At 30.2% G+C, this 24,211-nt stretch overlaps 2 protein-coding genes across 6 annotated transcripts; one reads left to right on the top strand and one right to left on the bottom strand.

Annotated features, from left to right (window-relative positions):
- The first annotated feature begins 6,700 nt into the window (after positions 1 to 6,700).
- Positions 6,701 to 13,309, top strand: LOC103499709 (beta-galactosidase 5-like). The gene is made up of 19 exons (XM_008462773.3): positions 6,701 to 6,950; positions 7,067 to 7,162; positions 7,504 to 7,616; positions 7,721 to 7,787; positions 8,670 to 8,762; positions 8,837 to 8,980; positions 9,118 to 9,206; positions 9,919 to 10,024; positions 10,103 to 10,190; positions 10,286 to 10,404; positions 10,689 to 10,853; positions 10,960 to 11,138; positions 11,210 to 11,319; positions 11,427 to 11,536; positions 11,721 to 11,831; positions 11,908 to 12,021; positions 12,156 to 12,358; positions 12,438 to 12,777; positions 12,901 to 13,309. The coding sequence occupies exons 1-19, from the start codon at positions 6,783 to 6,785 to the stop codon at positions 13,021 to 13,023; spliced, it is 2,538 nt and encodes an 845-aa protein (XP_008460995.2). The 5' UTR covers positions 6,701 to 6,782; the 3' UTR covers positions 13,024 to 13,309.
- LOC103499708 (uncharacterized) lies at positions 13,219 to 23,528 on the bottom strand. Of its 5 annotated transcripts, none has more exons than XM_008462768.3 (13): positions 23,273 to 23,528; positions 22,871 to 23,064; positions 22,361 to 22,470; positions 21,775 to 21,844; positions 18,897 to 19,029; positions 18,660 to 18,797; positions 17,377 to 17,516; positions 15,565 to 15,612; positions 14,940 to 15,050; positions 14,667 to 14,848; positions 14,464 to 14,585; positions 13,971 to 14,047; positions 13,219 to 13,884 (listed from the first exon to the last, which is right to left on the bottom strand). In XM_008462768.3, exons 1-13 carry the CDS (start codon positions 23,307 to 23,309, stop codon positions 13,774 to 13,776), a joined length of 1,473 nt encoding a protein of 490 aa, XP_008460990.1. In that variant the 5' UTR covers positions 23,310 to 23,528; the 3' UTR covers positions 13,219 to 13,773. The 5 variants fall into 5 exon arrangements, with proteins under 5 accessions (XP_008460990.1, XP_050935622.1, XP_008460992.1 ...); XM_051079665.1 differs by having other exon boundaries at positions 13,971 to 14,041; positions 23,273 to 23,503; XM_008462770.3 differs by having other exon boundaries at positions 22,871 to 23,120; positions 23,225 to 23,501.
- Positions 23,529 to 24,211: the final 683 nt, after the last annotated feature.

Raw genomic sequence — 24,211 nt, 5'->3', positions numbered from 1 at the left:
ATCAATTTTTTGGTATTTATTTTTTTTGTTATATTTTGTAAATAGTTTCAAAATTTTATTAAATTTAAAATTCATCTAAATATATCATTTTTCCTATATATATATATATATATATAATTTAATAATAATAGTAATTATTTATTATGTATACAAATAGTTATTATTAGCTTGTTTGAAGTATGACTTAAAAGGCATTTTATATAATTTTGAAGTAAGGAAACCGTTTTATTAATTCATAATAACCAATTTTTATTAATATGTATTCTTTTCATTTATTTAAAGGATAAAGTTTAAAAGTTATATTAAAGTAAAAATTACAAAATTAATTTAAAAATAATAAACAAAAACCATAAAAATTAATACTTTAAAAAAAAAATTAAAGAGCAAATCTTTTTAATACAATAATAATCAATATATTAAAATAAAAATAAAATTAATTTATACCGAAAATAAAGTTATTTTGCATATCTATATTTAAAAAAAAACATTCATATACGTTAAGTAGGGTATTACATGTTAAATAAAACAAATATTTAAATATTTTTAGAATAATATATAATTATTTAAAGGTTTTTTTTTTTTGAAAATTTCAGATACTAGTTTTATCATAGTACTAATCATTTCATAACTCAACCCTTCCCCCAAAGGCTCCCAAAGAGAGGTGGTGTTGCTTTTATTTTTTCAATAAATTTTAAAACAATTAATCAAATAAAATTATTATTATTATTATTATTATTATTATTATTATTATTATGTTATTTGATAAACTGTTATTTTATAAATATTTTGGTTGATTTTTTCCTAATGAAAACGATCAATTAAAGGCAAATGTTTATCAAATAGTAGAAACTTTTTTTAACAACTAGCATTAGTGGGAAGAGCTACGTAATTATTAAAGACTCTTGGAGTGCAACAAAAATCCTTAATAATTTTTTACCTTTGTCTATCAATTATATAAAATAGAATTTGTTAGAGCAAACTATTTAGATGAAGGAACAAAAAAAAAAAAAAAAAGTCCTTATCTATCATTCTTTAAATCAAAAAATGAATTTGGAGAGAAATTGAGTTGTGTGCAAAAAAAAACCAAGAGAATATAAGTTTTAGAAAATATAGTGAAGAAGACTCATTTTACGGTAACAAAAAGATATTGCAAAACTACTAAAAGTCCAAAAGTTTTGAAACCAATGTAATTGTAATTAAATGTCAAAACATAAATTCTAAAGTGATTTTCCTTTTAGAAATAAATAGATAACATTTCATATTATACCTTATTCACCTTTGATTACATTTATGATAATTAATAATTAAAAATCATTTTTATTAATAAAACTCAAATAAAAGATAAATATTAAAAGAAAGAAAAAACTAAAAAAAAAGAACTACAACAAATATGACAAAATTATCCATCAAATTAATTATAAAAGTAGTTACAAAAGAAGGGTAAATTAAGGAGAAAAAGTTTTTCCATATAGGTCCTTTTATATATAGTATAGATTTTTTTTCAAATATTTAATTTGTATATATATTTTTCACACCGAAAACTAAAATAAATATTTAAAGATTTTTTTACATTGTATTCAATATGAATATATAATTTCTTAAAAAAATTATTTAATGATTTAAATATAAAATTACAACTTATAAACTGAACTAATCAAGATAAAAAAAAAGAAAACGAATGTTTCTCTTTATCCTTTTATATTTTACTAGTAAAAGAAATATGCATTGCACGTATACATAGCTTTAGATTATAACAAACATTGCATGCATATGTTTAGATTGTGCTAAATTTAAAGGTACGAAATTCAAAATATAATAGAATTAAATGTACATGGAAAAAAGTTACAATAATTAGATAAAAATATAAGAATTTAAAGATAAGACTTGCATATATCAAAAAATGATTTCTTTATAAATAATTTTTTTTTTACAATTTGAAGGTAACTTATTGTCACCTATGGACTTGATCCAAACTTTTGTTGTCGTTCACTGAAATTCTCAAAATAGTACTACATAAAATTGTCCATATGAAAACACATTTTTCATAAAGATATATTCCAACATTAAGAATTGTTGGTTCTTGTGCTTTGTTAATTGTCATTGCAAAGCATAAATGATTGGAGAATTGTTTTTTCTTGAACTTGAATAAATATCCATTGTCATTTGGTGAGTTTAATGGTATTCGTGGAAGAAAACTTGTTTTACTGCATGATCACTCGTTGCTATTTCAATATGTATAATATTTTTGCTAAATGATTCACATACCAATCTTGTTCAATTACAAAATCCATTTGATGAAACTAAATTTCTCAATAACAACGTTAGTAGAAAAAAATTAACTAAACTTAAGTATAATTAATTAAAAAGTAGTGGGTAAATGAAAAATCATTTGCATTTAACTTTTCACATTGTGTATACTTTAATTCCATTAAACTTAAATAAAATTAATTCAAAAAGTAGTGGAAGAGGTTTGTCTTTTATAATTATATATATTACAAAAGAAATAATAAATTTACCATAAAACCAAATAGTAATTTGAAATATAGAACTAAACTCAATGGTATAACGGAGAGAAAAAAGTTTCTTCACCTTGAAACTTTTATATATACTATAGACTATAGATATAATATAGATGAAGGTATATTTTAACTTTTTGAACGATTCACCTTGGAAAAATTAAATTTAAAAGAATAATATTTAAGTATCCATAGTATGTATAAATTGAAATTAAAGAGTTCTGTAATAAATCATTATGAAGTTTGGGGTTTCTTTTTTGAGTTTAGCAACTACTTCCCTTCCTTTGTTCTCTTCTTAGCTCTTGTGAATGTATAAATTGTTGTTTATGCTTTACTTCTATAACTCTTACTTTTACATATGTTTGTTTTTGAATAAGTTTTGGTTAATGCTTATTCATCGATGTCGTATTCAATTTCGGGGTACAGTTTTAATGGTCCATTTATTTGTAGTTGTTAAAGATTGGTGTTGAAATGTGATTATAAAACACGAAAAAGGTATTTAGATTAAAAACCGTTAGAAGTAAATGGAATAGGGATTTCAAATTGGTCTTAGCCTTCAAATTTAAAATGTGGATTGCATTTATAATGCATTGGGATTGAACTCATTTCTTCGCTATAATCCATATGATTCTTGCTATAATGTTCCCTCAAATTGATGCATAAGAAGTTCAATCAACCCCTGTAGTATTTCAAACAAACATACAGAGATGACAAGACAATGTCATATTATAAATGTTGTAAGATGGGACATGGAATCTATGAATGCAAGAACCAACCAATTTACATTTATTGACCAAATATGTTGCAGTCGCACTATTGAGATTTGAACTTGCGACCTGGAGCTAGCCTAATATCATTGCTAACTTTTCGTAAAGTTGTGTTTTTCCACCATTTTTATGAGTTTTTTCGTCCTTCAAGGTGCGGCTTTGAATCCCATGCATATCTTTTTTTTTAAATACTCTTTTTTCCTTAATTTTTATATTAATTTCATCATTTCTCTCCATTCTCACTCGAAGAATTCAATATTCCGTGTGAAAACTCTCTTGATTGTGCCTTAGGATTATCTACCCTATGATTTTAGAATTAAAATATTGATTCTAGTTGTTAAGGAATTAGAGATAATTGTTCTGTTTAGCGTCTTTTCCTACGTTGTTGCTTCGTGAATCTCAATAGGGGTTAGTGGCAATCACCCTATTGAATCTTGATTTAATTCCCTTTAACATGATCCATTTCTTGTGTGTGGAAGGTGCAATGTTGGAAGCTGATTCTTGCATATTTTTTATCAATAAATTGGGGCAATTAATTCTTGGTTCTTTTGATTTTTGAATTAATTGATAAGGATTGAGAGGTTTGCAATTCTCTTTTTATTGATAAAGGTAGTAGCTTCACACTTTGTCATTTCTATTATGTGATTGTAATTTAGAATCTTGATCTATTGATTCTTGAGGTTGGAATTGATATAAATTTTCTTTGCAAATTAAATGCTTTGGTTCTTGGAAAACACCTCTATTACTACCTATTATTTTTAAGGTTGTTGAAATCTAAACATTTTATTGAAATCTTAATTCATAATGCTTTATCGGTTTTTTTAGGTTTAAACCATCTATACTTCTATTGCATGTATTATTTTGTTCTTAATTATTGAACATTTTGTATATTTAACGACCCGACCAAAAAAGAACTTTTCAAATGGCAAAGCTGTGACAATCTCATCGGCATCATGGGAGTTGAACAATCCACAAGAAATTCAATCATCTAAGTTGTTCCATTTCAAAAGGGGTAAAAGATAAATACATGAACAAAGTTGAAGGGTATTTTGTGTGTATATACATACATACATATATGTTTATGTCTCTCCAGCATATTGCCTTTTTCTCACCTATCCTATCCTCTTATTCAAATTATTTTTTAATTAGTTGAGTTAAGCAGCGTGATTCATTTTTTGTTCTAACTTCTATCATATTTTGTGAAAAAATTATCAAATTGTCCTAAACTGCAAAATAACATTTCTTATCTGATTAATTAAAAAACAAATTACTAATTTTCTATTTTTGAATGTGAAAATGAGACAGAAGTCAAACAAGTTTGGGCATAGTCCCATATATTTATTTGTTATACTGCAAAATTGTAGAATTATTCCTCTCTAAAAAACCAAGGATCCCAAATGAGAACATGATTTTAAGTTTTTCCTATTTTAGAAATTGATTGATGGTGATGGATTCTTCCCAAAAAGAAAAAAAAAAAACAATATTTACATTTTTTTTAATTTAAGACGATGAATAGATCAAAGTAAAAAAAATGAAAAAACAAATTGGAACTAAAATAATATGTCAATATTGTTCCAATTATAAAAATAATTTTACTATTACAATATTGACAAAAAAAATTATACATAGAAATTTGATGGATAGAAAAAAATAATAATAAATAAAATAAAATTTAATATAGCAAAATCTATTAAATCTTTCGTAATTTTATTATATTTAAAATTTATCCAAATATTTTATATATAAATATATATAAAAAACTTAATAATAACAGTAATTATTTACACAAATAATAATAATTATTTTGTATGAAGTATGTTTCATATAATTTCAACCAGTGGGGTGTTAGATAAAGTTTAAAAGTTATATCAAAATTAAAAATTTCAAAATAATTATAGAAAACCATAAAAATTAATATTTTAAAAAATTAAAGAGAAAATCTTTTGAATAAAATAATAATCAATAATTTAAAAATAAAAAATAAATCTAATCTTTACTATCAAAATAAAGTTATTTTGTATATCCATATTTAGAAAAAAAATATTAGTGTACATCAAGTAAAACAAATATTTAAAGAAAAAATTTCATATAACAAATAAAATATAAAACATGAAGTTAAATCGTTTTCTAAATATTTCAATATTCACTTAAAAGAGTGGTTTAGATTTGTGTAGCTTTTTTTTATATATATATATTTAGCGGAAAATCAAAATAAATATTTAAAGATTATTTAATGATTTAAATACCAAATTATAATCTATAATTCGAAAACTAATTACTAAAATGACAAAATGAGAGAACGTTTGTTTGAAAATGTTTATCCTCAAAAAAATAATTTTAAACAAATAATGCATATTAATTGAAATTATATAATAACTTTTATTTATGTATAGTATGAATTTAAATCATAGAGTTTTGTAATAAATCATACGAATTTTTACTATTAAACTTAATTTAGAAATCTTTACTTTTAGACTATATGACTTTCCATTTCTCAAATATTAGAGAACTCGAAATTGTCAATGATTCACGAGTAATAAATTAGAATGAAAAAGAAATAATATGATAACATTATTATATATTTGAAATCACATGATTTTTCTGTCACCATAAATTCTCTCTTTAGTCTATAATTTACCTAAAAGAAATTTATCTAATTAATTAGTTTTTTAGAAAGATCACCAAAAATTAATCAAATCATCACAATATAAAAATAACACTAAAATAAAACGTTTGTTATGAAATACCCAATTAACCATATCTAAAAAACTGTTAAAATTCAATTAAAATTTAAATATTCTCAAAATAAATTATAAATTTTTTTTTTTTAATCTAAACCTACTTTTCAATATATCTTAACTAACTTTAATTTAATAACATTTGACTAACCATTTAACCATTTTAATTATTTTCAATCAAATTTTACTTAATAAAATAATTCACAAACAAAACTTCAAGTTTTCAGTAAAATTTATATTAATAAATAAAAAATGAAAAACCTATTTTATTGAACATTTTTTTTCAAACAATTTACAAATATTTACATATTATATCCAATATCCTATTTTCATATAAAATCAAATACATAAAATTTCTTTGAAACAAATAAAATCTTTTAATATAAATCTATTTTCAATAAAACCAACAAAATCTTTAAATATTTCTATCGTTTATTATATTTTCAATAAAACAAACAAACATTCAAAATTCTTCGATGCTAACAAAATCATTTAATATCTCAACAGTCTTTTTTAAAAAATTATATTTTCAATAAAACAAAAAGTGTTAAAAAATCTCAAATACTAACAAAAATCTTTTAATATCTCATCACTTCAAAAATTAAAAAAAAAAAAAGAAAAAAAAAAGAAAATCTATATATATTTCCAATAAAACAAACAAATATTTCCCAACTGATCTACAGATCAGTCTTCAGCGTAAAGACTCTTTCCATTTTCCCCATTTTCCCTCTCTTCACTCCTAAACTCAATTCTCAAAGAAAATGAGAAATTTGGTGTTCCTCGTCGTCTTCTTCTTCCTCTCTTGGTCTCTGCATTTTCGGTTAACAAACTGTGAAAATGTAACTTACGATGGGAAAGCTCTCATCATCAATGGCCAACGCAAAATCCTTTTCTCTGGCTCTATTCACTACCCCAGAAGTGCCCCTGATGTTCGTCTTTCCTTCTTAGATTCCTTCTATTTTCCCCCAATTTTAAGCTGCTCTGTTTTGGTTGATGTTCATGTTGGATTGATTGTCTTTTATTGTTGTAATTTGATAAAATGCAGATGTGGAAAAGTTTGATTGAGAAGGCAAAAATGGGAGGATTAGATGTTGTCGATACTTACGTCTTTTGGAACCTTCACGAGCCTTCACCCGGAATTGTAATTCTCTGCTCTCTTTCTCATTTGATATCCATTTTGTTTTTTAGTTTTTAAATTTTAAAATTTCAAAATAAAAATTATCTTTAAAAAAACCAATTTATTTAGACAAAAAAAAAAAAAAAAAAAAAAGATTTCTTAGTCCATTTTGAGAATACAAGTAAGTTCATGTTTTTATATTTGACAATGGAACAATGATGATTATTTGTTAACTAATGAGTTTTTAAAATTAAAAAACCAAAAAGGTAAAAAAATTGGATGAGATTATGAATATGTAATTCTGTGGGTTTGATTTAATTAATTTTAAAGTATGATTATTTTATTTTTGATTTGATTGGATGCAGTATGATTTTGAGGGGAGGAATGATTTGGTGAAATTCATAAAATTAGTGGAAAAGGCAGGACTTTACGTTCATCTTCGCATTGGACCTTATATTTGTGCAGAATGGAATTTTGGGTAATCCATTTTTTATTTTATTTTTATTTTATTTATTTATTTATTAGTTCATTAATTTAATTTTATGGGTAATTAAATAAAAATATTTGATTGATTTATTTCAGGGGATTTCCAGCTTGGCTGAAGTTTGTGCCTGGAATTAGCTTTAGAACAGACAATGAACCCTTCAAGGTTATCATTTCTTCTTCTTTTTTTTTTTAGAATATTTTTTAAATTTTATTTTCCTGAAGAGTAAAAATAAAAATAATAATAATGCAAAATCACCCATAATAAATATTAGCTTAAAATACCATTTTTCTTTGTACCGTAAAATTTGTTCAATTTTATTTATTTTACTTCGAAATCATAAATTTGATCTATTTAATTTAATTTAATTTTCATGCAAGTATGTAAATATAATTTTAAATTTTATAAGGAAAATGTTAATAAGAACAAAAAATAATGAAAAAAATCTTCCTGTGAGTAAAATAATATTTTAAGCTATATATTATTTATAGGAGCAATTAAAGAAAAAATTGTTGAATGAACAAAATGAAACTACATAAGAGTAAGGAGTGAATAAATGCTCCAGTTGGTTTTTGGAGTATCATATTTTTTGTGGACAATTTTCTTTTTAAAAAAATAAAAATATGAGAATCATTTTTTACTAATTCCACCCCTACATTAGATAAGGATTAATAATAATTATTCATCTTTAAAATTGAAAGAATATATCAATCTCAAATTGAATTGAGATTAAATGTTCAACACCACAAATTTATATGTAAAATTTACTGTATTTATTATTGTTATTGTTATTTTGAATAATACTTTTATTTTATTTTATTTTATTTTTAATTTTTGCTGTTTAAGTATAGTAGCTATCATTTTTAAAATACTTTTACTTTTTATATACATAGACACATTTTACCTTTGCCAAAAGAAAAAGGAATACTTTTTTGGGAAAAAAAATTACAAATTAAAAAGTAGAAAATGAAGAAATATAATTGAATGGGGTTTGTTTATTTTGTTCTGAATAACATAACATGACATATGGTATACTTATGGGTGCAGTTAGCAATGGCAAAATTCACCAAGAAAATAGTCCAAATGATGAAGGATGAACGTCTTTTCCAATCTCAAGGGGGACCTATAATTCTTTCTCAGGTAGATGACAACATTTATTTACAAGTTTTTCTTTTATATATACAGTTTTGCTAAAGGAACAAATCATTTTACAGATCGAGAATGAATATGAGACAGAAGACAAGAAATTTGGAGAAGCTGGATTTGCTTACATGAATTGGGCTGCAAAAATGGCTGTTCAAACGGATACGGGTGTGCCTTGGGTTATGTGCAAACAAGACGATGCTCCCGATCCTATGGTTAGTACTGGAAAATTGTTTATATGCATCTTGAGTAACACATGTTTTGATCGAGTATTATGCAAATATCTCTTATGAAATGTTTATTACTTTTTTTAATCATTATTTTGATATGTTTTCTTTCTAAAACTTTTTAGATCAATACATGCAATGGATTCTATTGTGACTATTTTTCACCAAACAAGCCTTACAAACCCAAATTTTGGACTGAGGCTTGGACTGCATGGTAAGTTATTTAGAAATTATTTGTTTTTATTAGGTTTATATACTATTTTAGAGTTTGGACCATATATTTTTGTTAGGTTAAATTATAAAATATCTTTATACTTTTAAAAGTTGCAATATTGTCTTTGAAATTTCATTGGAATAGAAACTTTATAATTTGCACAAAAATAGTGCACTAGGTGACATGGAACAACAATTTGAATCACTACTCATTTTTATTTGATATATTAAAGTTGCAATATTGTCTTTGAAATATAGTTTCGAAACCTTTACTAGAGTTTTAAGGGATAGTATTTCAACATTTGAATGTAAATGGGTACTTGTGAAACAAAAAAAGAAAAAAGTTCAAGGATATTTGTCATACTTTAACCTATATTTTTATTTTAATTTATTTTAGTCCCTTAAAAAGGAAAGGAAAGGAATCAAAATGGTTTCCTTTCAAAAGTAAAAAAAAAAAAAGAAAAAAAGACAAAATGAACATTTTGAGAGTATAGAGACCAAAATGAACCAAACTTTAAAAATATAAAGATAAAAAATAAACAAATTGAAAACAGCTATATATATTATTATTGTTTGTAAGCAAGCATTTGAAAGAATAAACACTACTTAATGACATCTACAAACACAAACACATACACACATACATATTCTTTATAGTTTAGGGATGTATCATAACTAACAAAGCTTATTTGTTAATTTACTTTTACAATCAGGTTTAACACTTTTGGCGGCCCAAATCACAAAAGGCCAGTTGAAGATTTGGCATTTGGAGTTGCAAGGTTCATACAAACAGGAGGCTCCCTAGTCAATTATTATATGGTTAGCCACTAATAGTTTGAGATTTCAATGTAAACTTCAGTGATAACATTCTCATTTGTTCTATATGTTTCCTTCTAGTATCATGGTGGAACTAACTTTGGAAGAACTGCTGGGGGTCCTTTCATTACTACTAGCTATGATTATGATGCTCCAATTGATGAATATGGTGAGAGCAATATGGAGATGTAAGTCTTTTGAAATTTTCTATCCTCCAATTATGTAGAGATGTAACTCAACTAGGCTACCTTGATTACATTCTAGGTTTGATCAGGCAACCGAAGTTTGGTCACTTGAAACGACTCCATGATGCCGTTAAGTTATGTGAAAAAGCTTTGCTTACCGGCGAACCTCATAACTATACATTGGCAACATACCAAAAGGTTCGTTGTCAATAAGTTAACCTTATTTTATACACAAATTTATGGGTAATTGCAATGGATATCACTTTTAGGGCTAATAATTAAATGTCTAGCAACATTTTTAAAGAATTGAAAATATAGCAAAATTTATTAACAATGAACTCCATTGCTGATACATTCCTACTAGTAACAGTCTATCATTTATAGCTTTGAAAGCTAGATCTAAATTTTGTTATATTTATAAATTCTTTTGTGTTGTACTAATACTTGTGAAGCTATATTGATTGAATCTTAAAATGATTTAGGCTAAGGTATACACTTCTAGCTCAGGAGATTGTGCTGCTTTTCTATCAAACTATCATTGGAATAACACCGCGAGGGTGACTTTCAATGGCAGACATTACACTCTTCCTCCTTGGTCCATCAGCATTCTTCCTGATTGCAAAAATGTCATATATAATACTGCCCAAGTAAGTAAAATAGAGTCACGGTTTGAAGCAAGAGAAGCCAAGTTGTTTCATTGTAGAATCTTATGTAGTAATCTGCGTACCACGAATTCTGAATTTCTTGCTCTAGGTTCAAGTTCAAACAAATCAGCTATCGTTTTTGCCAACACGAGATGAATCGTTTTCATGGGAGACCTATAGTGAAAACATATCTTCAATTGAAGACGATTCATCCATGTCTTACGATGGTCTTTTGGAGCAACTAAATATCACTAAAGACACCAGCGACTATCTTTGGTACACGACCAGGTAATATAGCGTCTTAATACTAAGACTAACGTGGCATTAAGAACTTGTATTTATTCCATGGAATTTTCCAGTGTTAATGTAGATCCAAATGAATCCTATCTCCGTGGAGGGAAGTTTCCCACCCTCACTGCAACATCAAAAGGTCATGCTATGCATGTATTCATTAATGGAAAGCTAGCAGGTAAATAATCATTGAATTCCTTTGTCCCTAGCAGCAACGCATTGGTGTGGCTTTTTCGAGATAGGTTGACCTGCTTCCAAGTAGGTAATATATTTATTTAATGGTAGGGTCGAGCTTTGGAACTCACGACAACAGTAAATTTACGTTCACTGGAAGAATCAATTTGCAAGCTGGGGTGAACAAAGTTTCTCTGCTAAGCATTGCTGGAGGATTGCCAGTTAGTTTTCCAGCCCCTATTTACCATTTCCAAACTCTGATAAAAAGTCTACGAATAGTTTGTCTTATTTATGTAACTCTAGTCTCATGAAAGCTAAGAATAAGAAAAATCTTAATCTGAATCAATTCTTCACAACTCAAGTTGGTCTTAGTTTGATTTTTCTTTTCCTTTTCGGTGGATGAAGAACAATGGCCCCCATTATGAGGAGAGAGAAATGGGAGTGCTTGGACCAGTGGCTATACATGGATTGGACAAAGGAAAAATGGACTTATCTAGACAGAAATGGTCATATAAGGTTTGCAAATACAATCAAAATTCTTAGCCTTTTTCATGCATTCCACTAGTTTCCTTACATTTTCCCCCTTCAACAGGTTGGTCTGAAAGGAGAAAATATGAACCTGGGTTCTCCGAGCTCAGTTCAAGCAGTTGATTGGGTGAAGGATTTATCGAAGCAAGAAAATGCGGAACCACTTACTTGGTATAAGGTACATTCCTGCTTGACTAAGATGGTTCTCAAGAATCAGAACTCTCCAGTCTTATAAAAATTCTAAAAGTCCCGACATAGTTCAGATTGGATAACATTGAGGATCATTGTTGAAACTATATTTTCAACTTGCAGGCTTATTTTGATGCACCAGAAGGAGATGAACCTTTGGCTTTAGACATGGGTAGTATGCAGAAGGGTCAAGTGTGGATAAACGGGCAGAATGTCGGAAGATACTGGACTATTATTGCCAATGGAAACTGCACTGATTGTAGTTATTCGGGTACATACCGCCCGTGGAAATGCCAATTTGACTGTGGTCATCCGACTCAACAATGGCAAGTTCTTTACATCTACCCTTTGACAATGGGCACTGGATTTAATTTTTTGATTTCATTTGATATTTTGGTCTTTTAGGTACCATGTTCCTCGATCTTGGTTGATGCCAACAAAAAATCTGATTGTGGTTTTTGAGGAGGTTGGTGGGAATCCTTCAAGGATTAGTCTTGTAAAGAGATCAGTTACAAGTATTTGTACTGAGGCATCTCAGTATCTCCCCGTCATCAAGAACGTGCACATGCATCAAAACTATGCAGAATTGAATGAGCAAAATGTGCTTAAGATTAACCTGCATTGTGCAGCTGGGCAGTTCATTTCAGCTATCAAATTTGCAAGCTTTGGAACTCCAACTGGAGCTTGTGGAAGTCATGAGCAGGGGACCTGTCATTCTCCAAAATCAGATTCTGTGTTGCAGAAGGTATGTGAATCTACACCATCATATAACTAACATTTTCAAAAAATTTATTTGATGTGTAAAGGGAAAAATAAAAATTTCAAAATGCAATACCATGTTCCTAACTTTTTACCCTGTCCTTTCCAGCTATGCGTTGGTCGACGAAGATGCTTGGCAACCATACCAACCAGCATTTTTGGAGAAGATCCATGTCCAAATTTAAGGAAAAAACTATCTGCTGAAGTTGTCTGCCAACCGGTAGCTACATAGAACTGATAAATTAGATAGATCCATGGCTATTAGTTCATATCAAACAAGGTAGAGTCCAATATTGATATATTTATTTTACTTAGTTTCTAGGAGATGTAGGTTTATAGACTACCAGAGGGCAGAGATATCAACACAATAGATCGCAAGATTTGGTGACTGAAAGATGCTAGAAGTAGGTTTAGAGTTTGCTAGGAGTTCTCTTTTTTTTTTTTTTTTTTCTCTCTTTCTAGCGATAAGCTTTATCGCTTGGTATATATGAATAAAAACTCTGCCTCTAATTTCTTAATTACCAAGAGTTTGTCCAGTTGGTTTCATGAAGCAGTGACAGTTCATAGTTGAACTCATCTAAAACTTTCCATTTCAATCAATTGCTTGTTGAAATTGATATTAGTAGCAAATACACTACTATATTGGAAAGTCTCTTTCAGACTTGGTCTTTTTATTCAATTAATTTTCATTTCTGTTCTACCTCATACACATTCCATCAAGAGTTGAACATTTGTTTACACATCAGTCACTCCAAAACTTCAACTAGATGACATTTTGTTACACTTTAATTACAGAGGTATAGTCATAATATGATCACTCTCCTTTTTTCTAGAAACAATTGGGCTAAAAAGGAATAAAACACTTTCGCTGAGATATGGCGATAATCTGTAGTTGATAAAAGAGTGGCAAAATTATGGAGCACAAAAGGGAAGAATGATGTACAACAGAGCCATTTAGAAAATTATTCACGCATTTATCATTCTAACTCGTCTTTGATCTCTTCCATACAATTACCGTCCCATAAAAATCTGACGAAGCCAACAGATTCTCCCCATGGTTCCAGGCAACCCCGATAACTGGAAACCGGTGGCCCTGCAGAGTCAGATGTGTGCTGGTCAATCGATAACTGCCAACTAAGTAGTTTTATTTTGGAGAGAACATATGAAAAAAATGTGAACCTGTAGCTTGTTGACACAAGTATGTTTAGGTCGTGTTAAATCATAGAAGTAGACATTTGAATCCTCACTTCCTGCAACTTCAGTTCATAACAAAATTCAAATATGTAATCAATGACATTGTTCAACGAACAAAGAACATTAGAATTGTATCCAAAGTCTACAATATTGAAGGCCCAATTGGTAACCATTTAGTTTTTTGTTTTAGTTTTTGAAAATGAAAATTATGCTTGCTTCCTCACAATTTCTTAGTTATGGTTTTCATATTTTGAATTTGTAACCAATTTCTAGAACCAATAACAAGTTTTTTAAAGCTACTTTTTCTCTTCCCGATATTTGAATTTGATTTTAAAAACACTCCTAAAATGTAGACACTAGGCAACAGAAAGTAGATGAAAGTTGTGTTTATAGACTTGAATTTTCAAAAATGGAAAAGTAAAAATGAAATAGTTAGCAAATAGAGCCTAAATATTCATGATTAATAAACAGTCCTTACCAATGTACTCTCCTTTTTCAAGCGAAAGTAGGGGGCAGAATGAAGCACGGATGCTATGTATCCTTGGAGCTAATTTGAGTGAGCAGCGGAGGGTCAAATATCCTTGAACTTCCAAAGCAATACTAGAGCATCAACAAAAAAACTTATAAGTAGTCAATGAGAAACAAGAGAGTAAAATGAAAGCCAATTAATATCGACAAAACCTGAAGAAAGACAAGTTCCCATCTTGAGTGCAAGTTAGCAATACAGGGCTCCTGGCCAGCAGAGAGAAGCTTCGGTATTGCACGGTGGATACAGGAGATTTTCGCCGACTACTACACCACTGGCGGTGAGTACGGGTTAATGCTCCTGTATGAGAGTTCATGCTCACAGAGTAAACATACCCCTATACATGCAATCTCAACGGTCAATCTTAGAAAATGAAAGTTCGGTTTTCAGAGAAGAAAGTTCACAGTGTAATTGCGCCAAAGACATACATTTGCGTCCCCACAGAAAAGGAGCTGACCAGTGTGATCATGATCCATGGAGGTAACCTCACTATCAAGAACTAATTTTGTCACAATCCTCCCCGTGCTGAAATTATACACCTAAAATATTCATCAAAATCAGCATGACATATCTTGGAAAAGATACAACTATCAGGAATGAGCAAATTCTGGTGAAGAGACTCTGTAGCACGTTTTTGTTAATCAGGTCCAAGATAGAAATAGACAATTTCAAGAATGAATTAGGTGTCAAAAGAAATTTAAATGGATGAAACATTCATAAAATTTGAATTACAATTATATTTCACTCCCAGGACAATCACAACAACAAAATAGAGAATGATCCTCTTTGCATTCACACCCATGAATCTCATTGATTATGTCTAACTATGTGCATTTGATAGAGAGTTCAATTTCTAACAAAATTATAATCTGAAACTAAAAGGAGAGAGAAAGAGAAAGAAATCTTACTTCTCAATTTATTTGCATTTTTTAACAATCAGTGCTGAGAGCTACAGCTTTCAATTAATTTATATTTTCAGGACAATGCGTTAATCAAAAACACCGTCAATTTCCTTTCTCAAGAGGCTGTAAAAAAAATTTACATCATGCTTACCGTGATTTCCTTATTTGCATTGCCAACTGATAGGAAGTTATTATTTACCTACACCATGACAATGAAAAAAGAAAAAAGAAAAAAATTGTTCAATTATATTTTCACAATGTTAAAATATATGGCTATGCATGGATACATACTTATATCTACGTATATATAGTTGGGTGCTAGGCATAATGAAACATAAACATCTAGAAAAGAAAGACCACAACAACGATGAGATACCATCCTACTCGCTCAAGTTATGAATACCTCAAAAAGGTCTCAATTTATATTAACAACAAAGAGTGTCTACAAAATTCATTCCCGATAACTCAATTTAGGAGCTAAAATATAACTTGAATAAACAATCTCAAGAGACTATCTATTGCTTTCAACAAAAAAATCTTGAATTCCTACTGAATGACATTTCCCTGCCTTGATTGGATCAGCAAAAATACCACAAAGGGTGAATATATTGAAGCTGCAACATTGCATGTACATGATGTCACGATGTAGGTAAGCTGGGGTATTTCTAGTAAATTTCTTTGTATTTGTTATTCAATTCTTTTAATTAGTTTAGTAGTAACTTCATTTTTACTTCAAGTTAAAATTTGGGCACAATTGTAATTTTCAACTTTAATAGAGTTGAAAATTACAACTAAACCTATCAACTTAGGGTAGCTTAATTATAATTAAACCTATCGACTTTGATTTTAAAGGCCTTGTATGAAAAAGCTTCTTCCTTATTGAAACTTCATGACTACTTCACTACAGAGGTCATGTTTTCTTTGTTATATTTCTAATGCCAATACCTAGCTCGATAAACTTTCTAAGGTTGCTAATAACTTACCCACTCAACAAACAATTTTCTCCCCCCCACAAAAATGAGAACCAAAGCAGGTTTTGAAGGGACCTCAAATAAAGATGGGTAAACGTAAAAATACTAATAACCAACTTGAGCATTTATTTTCCAATATTTTCATCTATAGTGAAAAGTTTGCTCTTGTTTCTTTTCTCTCTCTTTTTCTTTGAAGGAAACAAAAACCCATATGAGCATAACTTAGTGGTTAAGACATCTCTATGTGGGCTTGTCGATAGGGAGATTTGCCCTAAATTTCTTTCATTTCTTATCTCACTTTATTATTCTATTTATTCCCCCTCTTGTACCTTTTGTGATTATCAGAAAATAATAACAAAAGTAAAATCGTGGTTTTTCTCCCGGTACTCGGGTTTCCATGTAATTCGGTATTTTTGTTGGTTTATTGCTTTCAATAGATTGATATAATTAAATTTACCATAACTCATAACTTAAACTTTTGGATTAATTAGTGATTTAACAATGGTGTCAAAGCAGGAAATCCTAAGTTTAAATTATTGTAATGTCATTTTCTCCTTGATTAAAATTGATTTCTACTTGTTGTGGGTCTTTTACATATTTCTAAGCCCACAAGAATAGGGAAGTGTTAAACTATAGATATAACTAAATATACCATAACCTTCAACTTACGGTTTTTGGGTAGGAATGTAGGATGCCTTTCCTAAAGATTGTAACCAAGTGTGTGGACCTAAAAATTAAACGTACCTAGGATTCTACTACCTGAAGGTAGACCAAGATAGTTTGGGTTTCAATTTGATAGAACAAGATAAATACTACCAGATTGGATTTTAAGTTGGTATCAATTCACCCTAAGTTTTAATTAGCCTCTTAACATATCATAAAAAGAACTGAAGACTAGTTGGTCTCACCAAATTGTAATGAATGGAAAAGAAAAGACTTCAAAGGTTAACCATCTTATTCTCGGAAGAAAGAAAACTTATCGTTTCACTTACCGGATGAAAACGTATACACAATTGCGAAGATACTCCATAGATTACTCTAATGCAAAGTCCTTTCGATATCTCCCATACTCTAACGGTTTTATCCATGGATGATGATGCAATGTACTGATTATTCGATGAAAAATCGAAGTCTGAAGAAAAACCAGTATGTTAGAATTTTATTTTTGGAACTGGACAATAATAAAATGCTACTTTTTCTTAATCCACTGTTATAGAGAAATATATCAGATCTGATGCTTCACTGAAAAACTCTTAAAGCTATTTCTGATAACTAGGAATTTAGATTTTTTTTCTTAAGAAACTAAGCTTTTATTGGTTCTCAGCAAAAGACTGTACAAGGCATTGAAAAAAGGAAGAGAAAGAAACTTGCAAAAGGGATCTCATAACTAACCACAGGAAAGAATTTTCCAATCCAAAAGAAGCAACGACAATATGCAATATCCCAGACCCAGGGAATGTATTTGAATAAGTTTTTATTTGTAATTTAATCCACTGCTAGACTCAACTGGTTTTCAAATTTCTTTTCCATTAACTAAAAATGCTTTTCTGCCAAACACGCTACTCAGCAATCTATAGGCCCTTAAACATGTATGTACAGACAACTAGATAATTCGGTTAAAGATTATAACAAGTGGAGGTGTTTGGCACATCTTTTATGGCTGGCTTTTGCAAATTTCAACCTCCAGCCTCCTTTAACTGATGCAGACAGAGTGGGGTACTTGTTTGGAAGATCATTACTCTAGTGTTTTGGTTTATAATGTAGATGAACATCTCTACTTTTTTTCCTCAAATGTCAAAGAAAAGTCATATCCTCCTTACAAATTAATGAAACTTGTTTCCAATGCATCACTATGTGCATATCTGCTGCACACGCACGAGATAGAGCATTTATCTCAACAAAATGCAAGTTTAAAATTTTTTTGTGAAGAATGAGATCATCTACATCATTGAGGGACTGATGCATGGACATTCACAACTGAAACAGTGGCATAATTCATGAATAACAAGAAAACATAAACATCCTCTTGTGCTTGCATCTAAGCATTAGTTTATATGAAACCAGCTTTAACTAAATGAATGAAGTAAAAGAAGGGGCCTACAAATAATAATGACACATGCAGAGGAACAAACCAAAATAAATGAACCCTGGGGAAAGATTTTGGAGAGAACCTACAGAAGTTTCCACTCTTCCTAGCTTTTAACAATCCTTGAAAGTTGTGATTAGGAGAAGAGAAAGTGTTAAAAGACAAAAAAGCAGTACCAGCCAATCCAACCTGTGACGTCTTTTGAATGTCCTAGCAACTGCTTGACAGATGAAGATGGTTCAGAGACATTGCATACAGTCAAGGTCCCATCCGATGCTCCATATGCTAATAGATCAGAGCTCATGTGTCCAAACTTCACGACCGTGACTGCAGAATTGACAATTAGTCTTCTTATGTAAACAACTTCATGTTCATAAGAAATAATCACGTGATCGATTCAAATTTTTTTCTTTGGTGAAAGTTTACCAGCGGCTTTGCATTGATCAAATATACAATGCATTCCTACAAAAGAATATGCAAATTCAACTCTACGGGTCTGCAGCGGACTATTATCACTTGCACTTGAGCTAAAACTTGATCTTCGGTGACTTTGCAAGTCCTGAGCGAAAGAAAACAATAGATCATAATTATGATGAAAAAGCAAGATGCATAAATTTTTTTCTTTTCCTTTTTTTTATACGAAACAACCCAATATATTCCAACAAGCAAGATGCATAGAATTGCACTCAGTTTTAAACTTACCATGGTTCTTGCTCAACGTTCAAAGAAGTTAATTTTATTTAATTATTTAAATCATTGAAATTCTGCATGAGCATGAAACATGGAAAAATAACAACTGCACCCTATATGACAAAACCTGAGGACCGAAAATTTTCTTATTGAAATAACTATTCATCTAACTGCAGCCTAACTAGAAGATTTTGAAGTAACAACTCTCTCACTAACTTGCATGTGCCCTCATATGCATATTTATTTCAGAATTTTCTTCTCTTTTAATTTTATAAATTTATTCTGTTTTTCTCTCTCTTTCTTTTAAGTTTTAAGTAGAAATTGGGAGTGGGAGGATTTCAATTAAATACCTCATAATTATTAACACTCTCGTACGTCAATCGAGCAATATGCTCGCTTTGGCATCTCTCTTTCTTATAAGAACCCAGCTTTCATTAAAATAAATAAAAGTACAAATGAAATGGCCAACAAAAGGCATGAGGAGACAAAGCCTACCAAAATACAATAAGAAAACACCAATTACAGAAAAACCCATTCCTCCATCTCCAAATCATAGAGGTTTCTTGAGAGATCCTAAGAAAATTAGAATTGTTCCACACCTACATAACCACATAATATTTGGCTCGTTTGCTTTCATGTTTCTCTATGGACATTGATTCGATACCCTTTTCATTCTTTCGGTGTGATTTTACTTAGTTGGAGGACCTTTTTGTAAAGGGAGTTCCCCTTTTTCTTTTTGTGGGCAGTATTTTTGTGTGCCACTGTATCCTTTCATTTTTTCTTAATGAAAATTGTTGATTCCATTAAAAAAAAATCCAAGTTTATAACAGAAGTTTTTCTTAAAGAAAGATTAGGTCCTAATGATGCTCAAGTTGCTGATGATCCTAAATGGATAAAAACAAAAGAATCAGTCAAAAACAGATAAAAGGCAAGCAATGAAATAAGCTGTGTTCCTTCCAAGACCCCCTCTACAGCTACATTCTTAAAAATTCCCAATTCCACTCACAGGTAGAATGGTCTTGGGAGGAATCGAGCCTAATCCAAAAGAAAGAGACCAAGATGGTAATTATCCTCTCTGTGCGTTCTTTTAGACAGATGCAATCACTTTCTTTTCAAGGACTTTTTCTCCTCTTTTGATCACTTTGTGAATTCGGTGTTGTCTTCTGCGTTCTATTGGTGCAAAAATAAGCACGCTTTTAGTCCTTTCACTTTATTCTTTTTAGTCTCCAATTGGAAATTCTTGTTGTAATCACCTATAGGGTGTTGGATTTTTTCCCCTCATTTCATTTATTAATGAAATGTTCAAAAGGTGGTAGCTACAAAATATTTGATAAACAGAAACCAACAGAGAAGAATTAAACTTAACCAATTCTCAAAGCACCTTTCAAGATCTCTCAGCCCTTCTAAACATCTTATTATTCTGAAGCCAAATACCTCATAAAATAACAAAAAAGACGAGTCTGCCACAACTCTTCCTTGAATGCAAAAAAGAGAGTCCTAGAGCACCTCCTCAAAAGTCATAGAACAACAGCCTTCATTGCAAGCCAAGATTTTCTCAAAAGTCCTAAAATACTAATTCCAAAGGAGGAGCAAACCTGAAATTCCACAGAAAATGGTTAAGGCCTTATTTAACTGCCTGCAAAGAAGCCATTGTGGCCCAACACAAGAATGTCTCTGAGGATGGTCTTGAGTGTTCACCGCAAACCTTGTTAGGCAAAAAAGTCTCACTTTCTTAGAAATTTCATCATTCCAAGGAGAGGAGAAATCCTTGGACAGATTTGGTACCCAAAACTACGAGTCTCTTATCTCATGCCTGATCACCAATAATAGAAAACGACCATCTACCTACATAAGATGTTGAAATCTTATGGGTTTTTCTAATAACCAAATATTGTTGCATTAGACAAGAATATTTGTGGATATTAATATTTTTGAAAAAATTGTCCTCAAATGCAAAAAAAGAAAAAAAATGGAGAACCAATTCCTACTAGGACCAAACTAACCTGAAAATTTTTACAAAATTTTGGAGTAAATGACATCCATAAAATATGATCCAAATTAACATAGTTTTACACAAAAGGCACACCATTAAAGGTATAGAGCAAAAAAATAAGATCTCTAGATAAAATTTATAGTATTAAGTCCTCTCCTATGCAGCAAACCAAGAGATCAATCTAATCTTCTAAAAAGAAATTCCCTTCCAAAGCTTAGCAAAAAAGGACGGAAGAATCAGGCTGAACAAGCAAACAGGCAAAGACAGATTTTCAAGACAAGATACTCAACAGATCCAGAATAGTCCAAAGATGGAGGCCTAAATTTAGGGAAACAAACTCCAACTGGAAAAGGAAGTTTTGCAAACGCATGAGAAGATCACCTTGAGTTAAAATTGTAGGAAGGGCAGTCCCGTCTTCTATGATAGACGTAGAACGCACTCTACTAAGCTATGCATACAACTTCAAATAAACAAGACATTTCAGCTTTTAGATAGTTTTCATCTCGTGGAACGTTGGTATTCCTAAAATTTAAAAGAAGTGTGATTTCTTACCCAAAAACACACACACACACAATGTGTTTGTGTCTAAATATATACATATATAAAAGAATTTATATATACCTTGCTAGAACTCCAACTCTCCACCTCATGCAAGAGAGAGAGTGGACTTTGAGGAGGAACCCATCTTCCACTGATCCATGAACCAATAAACTTGATGTCAGAATCATGCTGAATATAACATTAAAAGTAACCTTAAAATAGGAGGTTTCATCATTACAATTCAAAATCATATCTTGCAACTGAGATAAAAGAATGAATTGTAATCAGTAATGGGGAGACATGAGAAGCACGAGTCAAATTCTGAAATAGATACTTTAAGTCCTTGAATAAAATTTTAGGTCTGCTGCATAACCATTTGGGCTATTTTTTTAAATTTATGAAAATGCACTTATAAAGCCCACATTTACCTATGAGTTCCATTGTTCTGTTATCCATTCTTTTACCCATATTTTGAAAAATCAAGCAAATATTTGAAAATTGCAAAAAGAAGTTTTTATGAGCTTGTTTATGTTTTGGAATTTGATTAATAGTTCAAATGTTTCTTTAAGAAAGGTGAAAACTATAATAATGAAATAGGGAGAACCAAGCATGCATGTTAAACACAGAAAACTATGAACGAAATTGTTATCAATTCGGCCTTACCAACCTGTTTCCAGGAGTGCTTTGAAGACTTGGTAAACGTGAGCTTTCCCAATTCCTTGGCCGGCGTATGAAATTGCGGAATGCCACATAACCTTTTCCATTGCACCTCCAGTCCTATGGATAACACCAATAGAAAGAGCCTAACATTATTCTTAATGTCATGAACTGATGCATAAACGAAATGAACCATCAGAAATTAATGAAGTGAATAAGCTATGTGCATCTGAAAAGAATGGAGGCAACAATTTAACAAAATTTCTTTCCAAATAGAAATCCTAAACTGATTCATAATGTTATGAAATTGACCTCCATGATTTGTCTTCCTCTTGATTGACATAAGTAAAATCGTTAGAACGAAGATTCCATATGAAAAAGTAAAAAATCAAGAAACCCCAAATATAACTCGTATTACATATTCCTCCCAAATCTACTTAAATTATGCTCCCTAACATCCGAATTTCACGATCTAACTCAAAAACCAATCAAATAGAAACAAATGCACAGGAAAGCATACTTTACGACGGAAAATCGCGGCTTCAGCCTTCCGATAAAGCAAGAGACGACGAATCCCAATATAATCCGGATCAACACCAATACTCATAGGTTGAAGCAAGCAGCTGAGAAGTTCAGGATCTACATTCTTCTTCAATTTCTCCTTCTCCACCTCTTCTCCTTCCTTCATTGAGCTACCATCCTCAGTCCGTTGCTCTGCCATTGTCACAAAATTCATCTAAAATCAATCAGCTATTGTTTAGTCGATTCCCCTGTAGAAGGATAATGAACAAAAATGTTAAAACCATTTTTGTGAATTTTGAAAGAAAAGTTAAAAACATTGATTAAAAACAAACTAGAACAAGGAATTGAATACATTGGCACGTGAAATGGCAAAAAACTAATATCCCCCAAGAACGATCACCTTGAGAACGAATCTCGGTGGTAACTCCAGAGACCATTTGAACAAAAATGGAAGCACAATCCCCTCAGATTCGGACCGAAATGTCAATCAGTTCAAGGATTCGAATTAGACCATCGGGACCTCTTAGCCGAAGAACTTGTTCAAGCCATTTGCTGTTATAGCGTTGTCTGTCTCCCAAGCACCTGACAATAACACCCAAAATTTCTAAATTCTATGTCATAACGAGAAAAAAAAATGAAAAAGATAAAAGAAAAAGGCAATATGACAATAAAAATCCACTTAAAAAGAAATCGATTTTAAATTACATGTTCCATGAAAATTTGTGTAATGGTAATGTGTACCAACCAAAAAATCCACCCGCACTAAGTTGAGATGAGGAGGGGTTCGATGCTTATGGATTTGAATTTACTTTGACAAAAGTTTAAATCCATTGATCAATGATGGTTTACACTCTTACACGGTTGGGGTCATTTTCAATATTTACTAAACCAATCATAGTTCGAATTGACCGAAGAACTAACTTCGACATCGACAGAATGGAAGAATAACCCAAATAACTTGAGAACTAGACTACCCAACCCATATTGAGTATTTGTATTTATAATTGTATTTGTATTTGAAATATGGGTTAGTTTAAAATGTGAGTTAGGTTGATTGAAATTTTTGGTTTTTTCCGAGTTGGTTTGGGTCTCGGGTTGGGGTTGAAAAATTGGATTCAACCCAACCCAACCCAAATTAATATATATATATATATATATATTTGTATTTGTATTATATATGAAGTTTATATCTTCTTTGCGATTTATTAATTATGGGATATCTCGATGCAATTAAGGCCTAAGATCAAATAACTAGAGGCAGAAGTCTTTCATCCCGAACATATTTGGCCAATATACGTTTGAGATCAAATAAAATAAAGATAGAATTTTTTCATTCTGG

The sequence above is a fragment of the Cucumis melo genome, chromosome 11, assembly GCF_025177605.1.
Source record: "Cucumis melo cultivar AY chromosome 11, USDA_Cmelo_AY_1.0, whole genome shotgun sequence".
In the NCBI taxonomy this organism is placed as follows: Eukaryota; Viridiplantae; Streptophyta; class Magnoliopsida; order Cucurbitales; family Cucurbitaceae; genus Cucumis; species Cucumis melo.
The sequence above is the reverse complement of the archived record's forward strand: the minus strand, read 5'-3'. Positions and strand labels throughout refer to the sequence as shown.

Bases quoted from the DNA above. Each gene is read 5' to 3' on its own strand.
- LOC103499709 (XM_008462773.3), top strand. From the start codon at position 6,783: ATGAGAAATTTGGTGTTCCTCGTCGTCTTCTTCTTCCTCTCTTGGTCT. The intron at 9,207-9,918 runs GTAAGTTATTTA...TTTTACAATCAG, and splicing joins ACTGAGGCTTGGACTGCATG to GTTTAACACTTTTGGCGGCC. The intron at 11,537-11,720 runs GTTAGTTTTCCA...CGGTGGATGAAG, and splicing joins GCATTGCTGGAGGATTGCCA to AACAATGGCCCCCATTATGA.
- LOC103499708 (XM_008462768.3), bottom strand. From the start codon at position 23,309: ATGGTCTCTGGAGTTACCACCGAGATTCGTTCTCAAG. The intron at 22,471-22,870 runs GTATGCTTTCCT...TGTTATCCATAG, and splicing joins CCGCGATTTTCCGTCGTAAA to GACTGGAGGTGCAATGGAAA. The intron at 19,030-21,774 runs GTATATATAAAT...TCTTTCGCTCAG, and splicing joins AGAGTTGGAGTTCTAGCAAG to GACTTGCAAAGTCACCGAAG.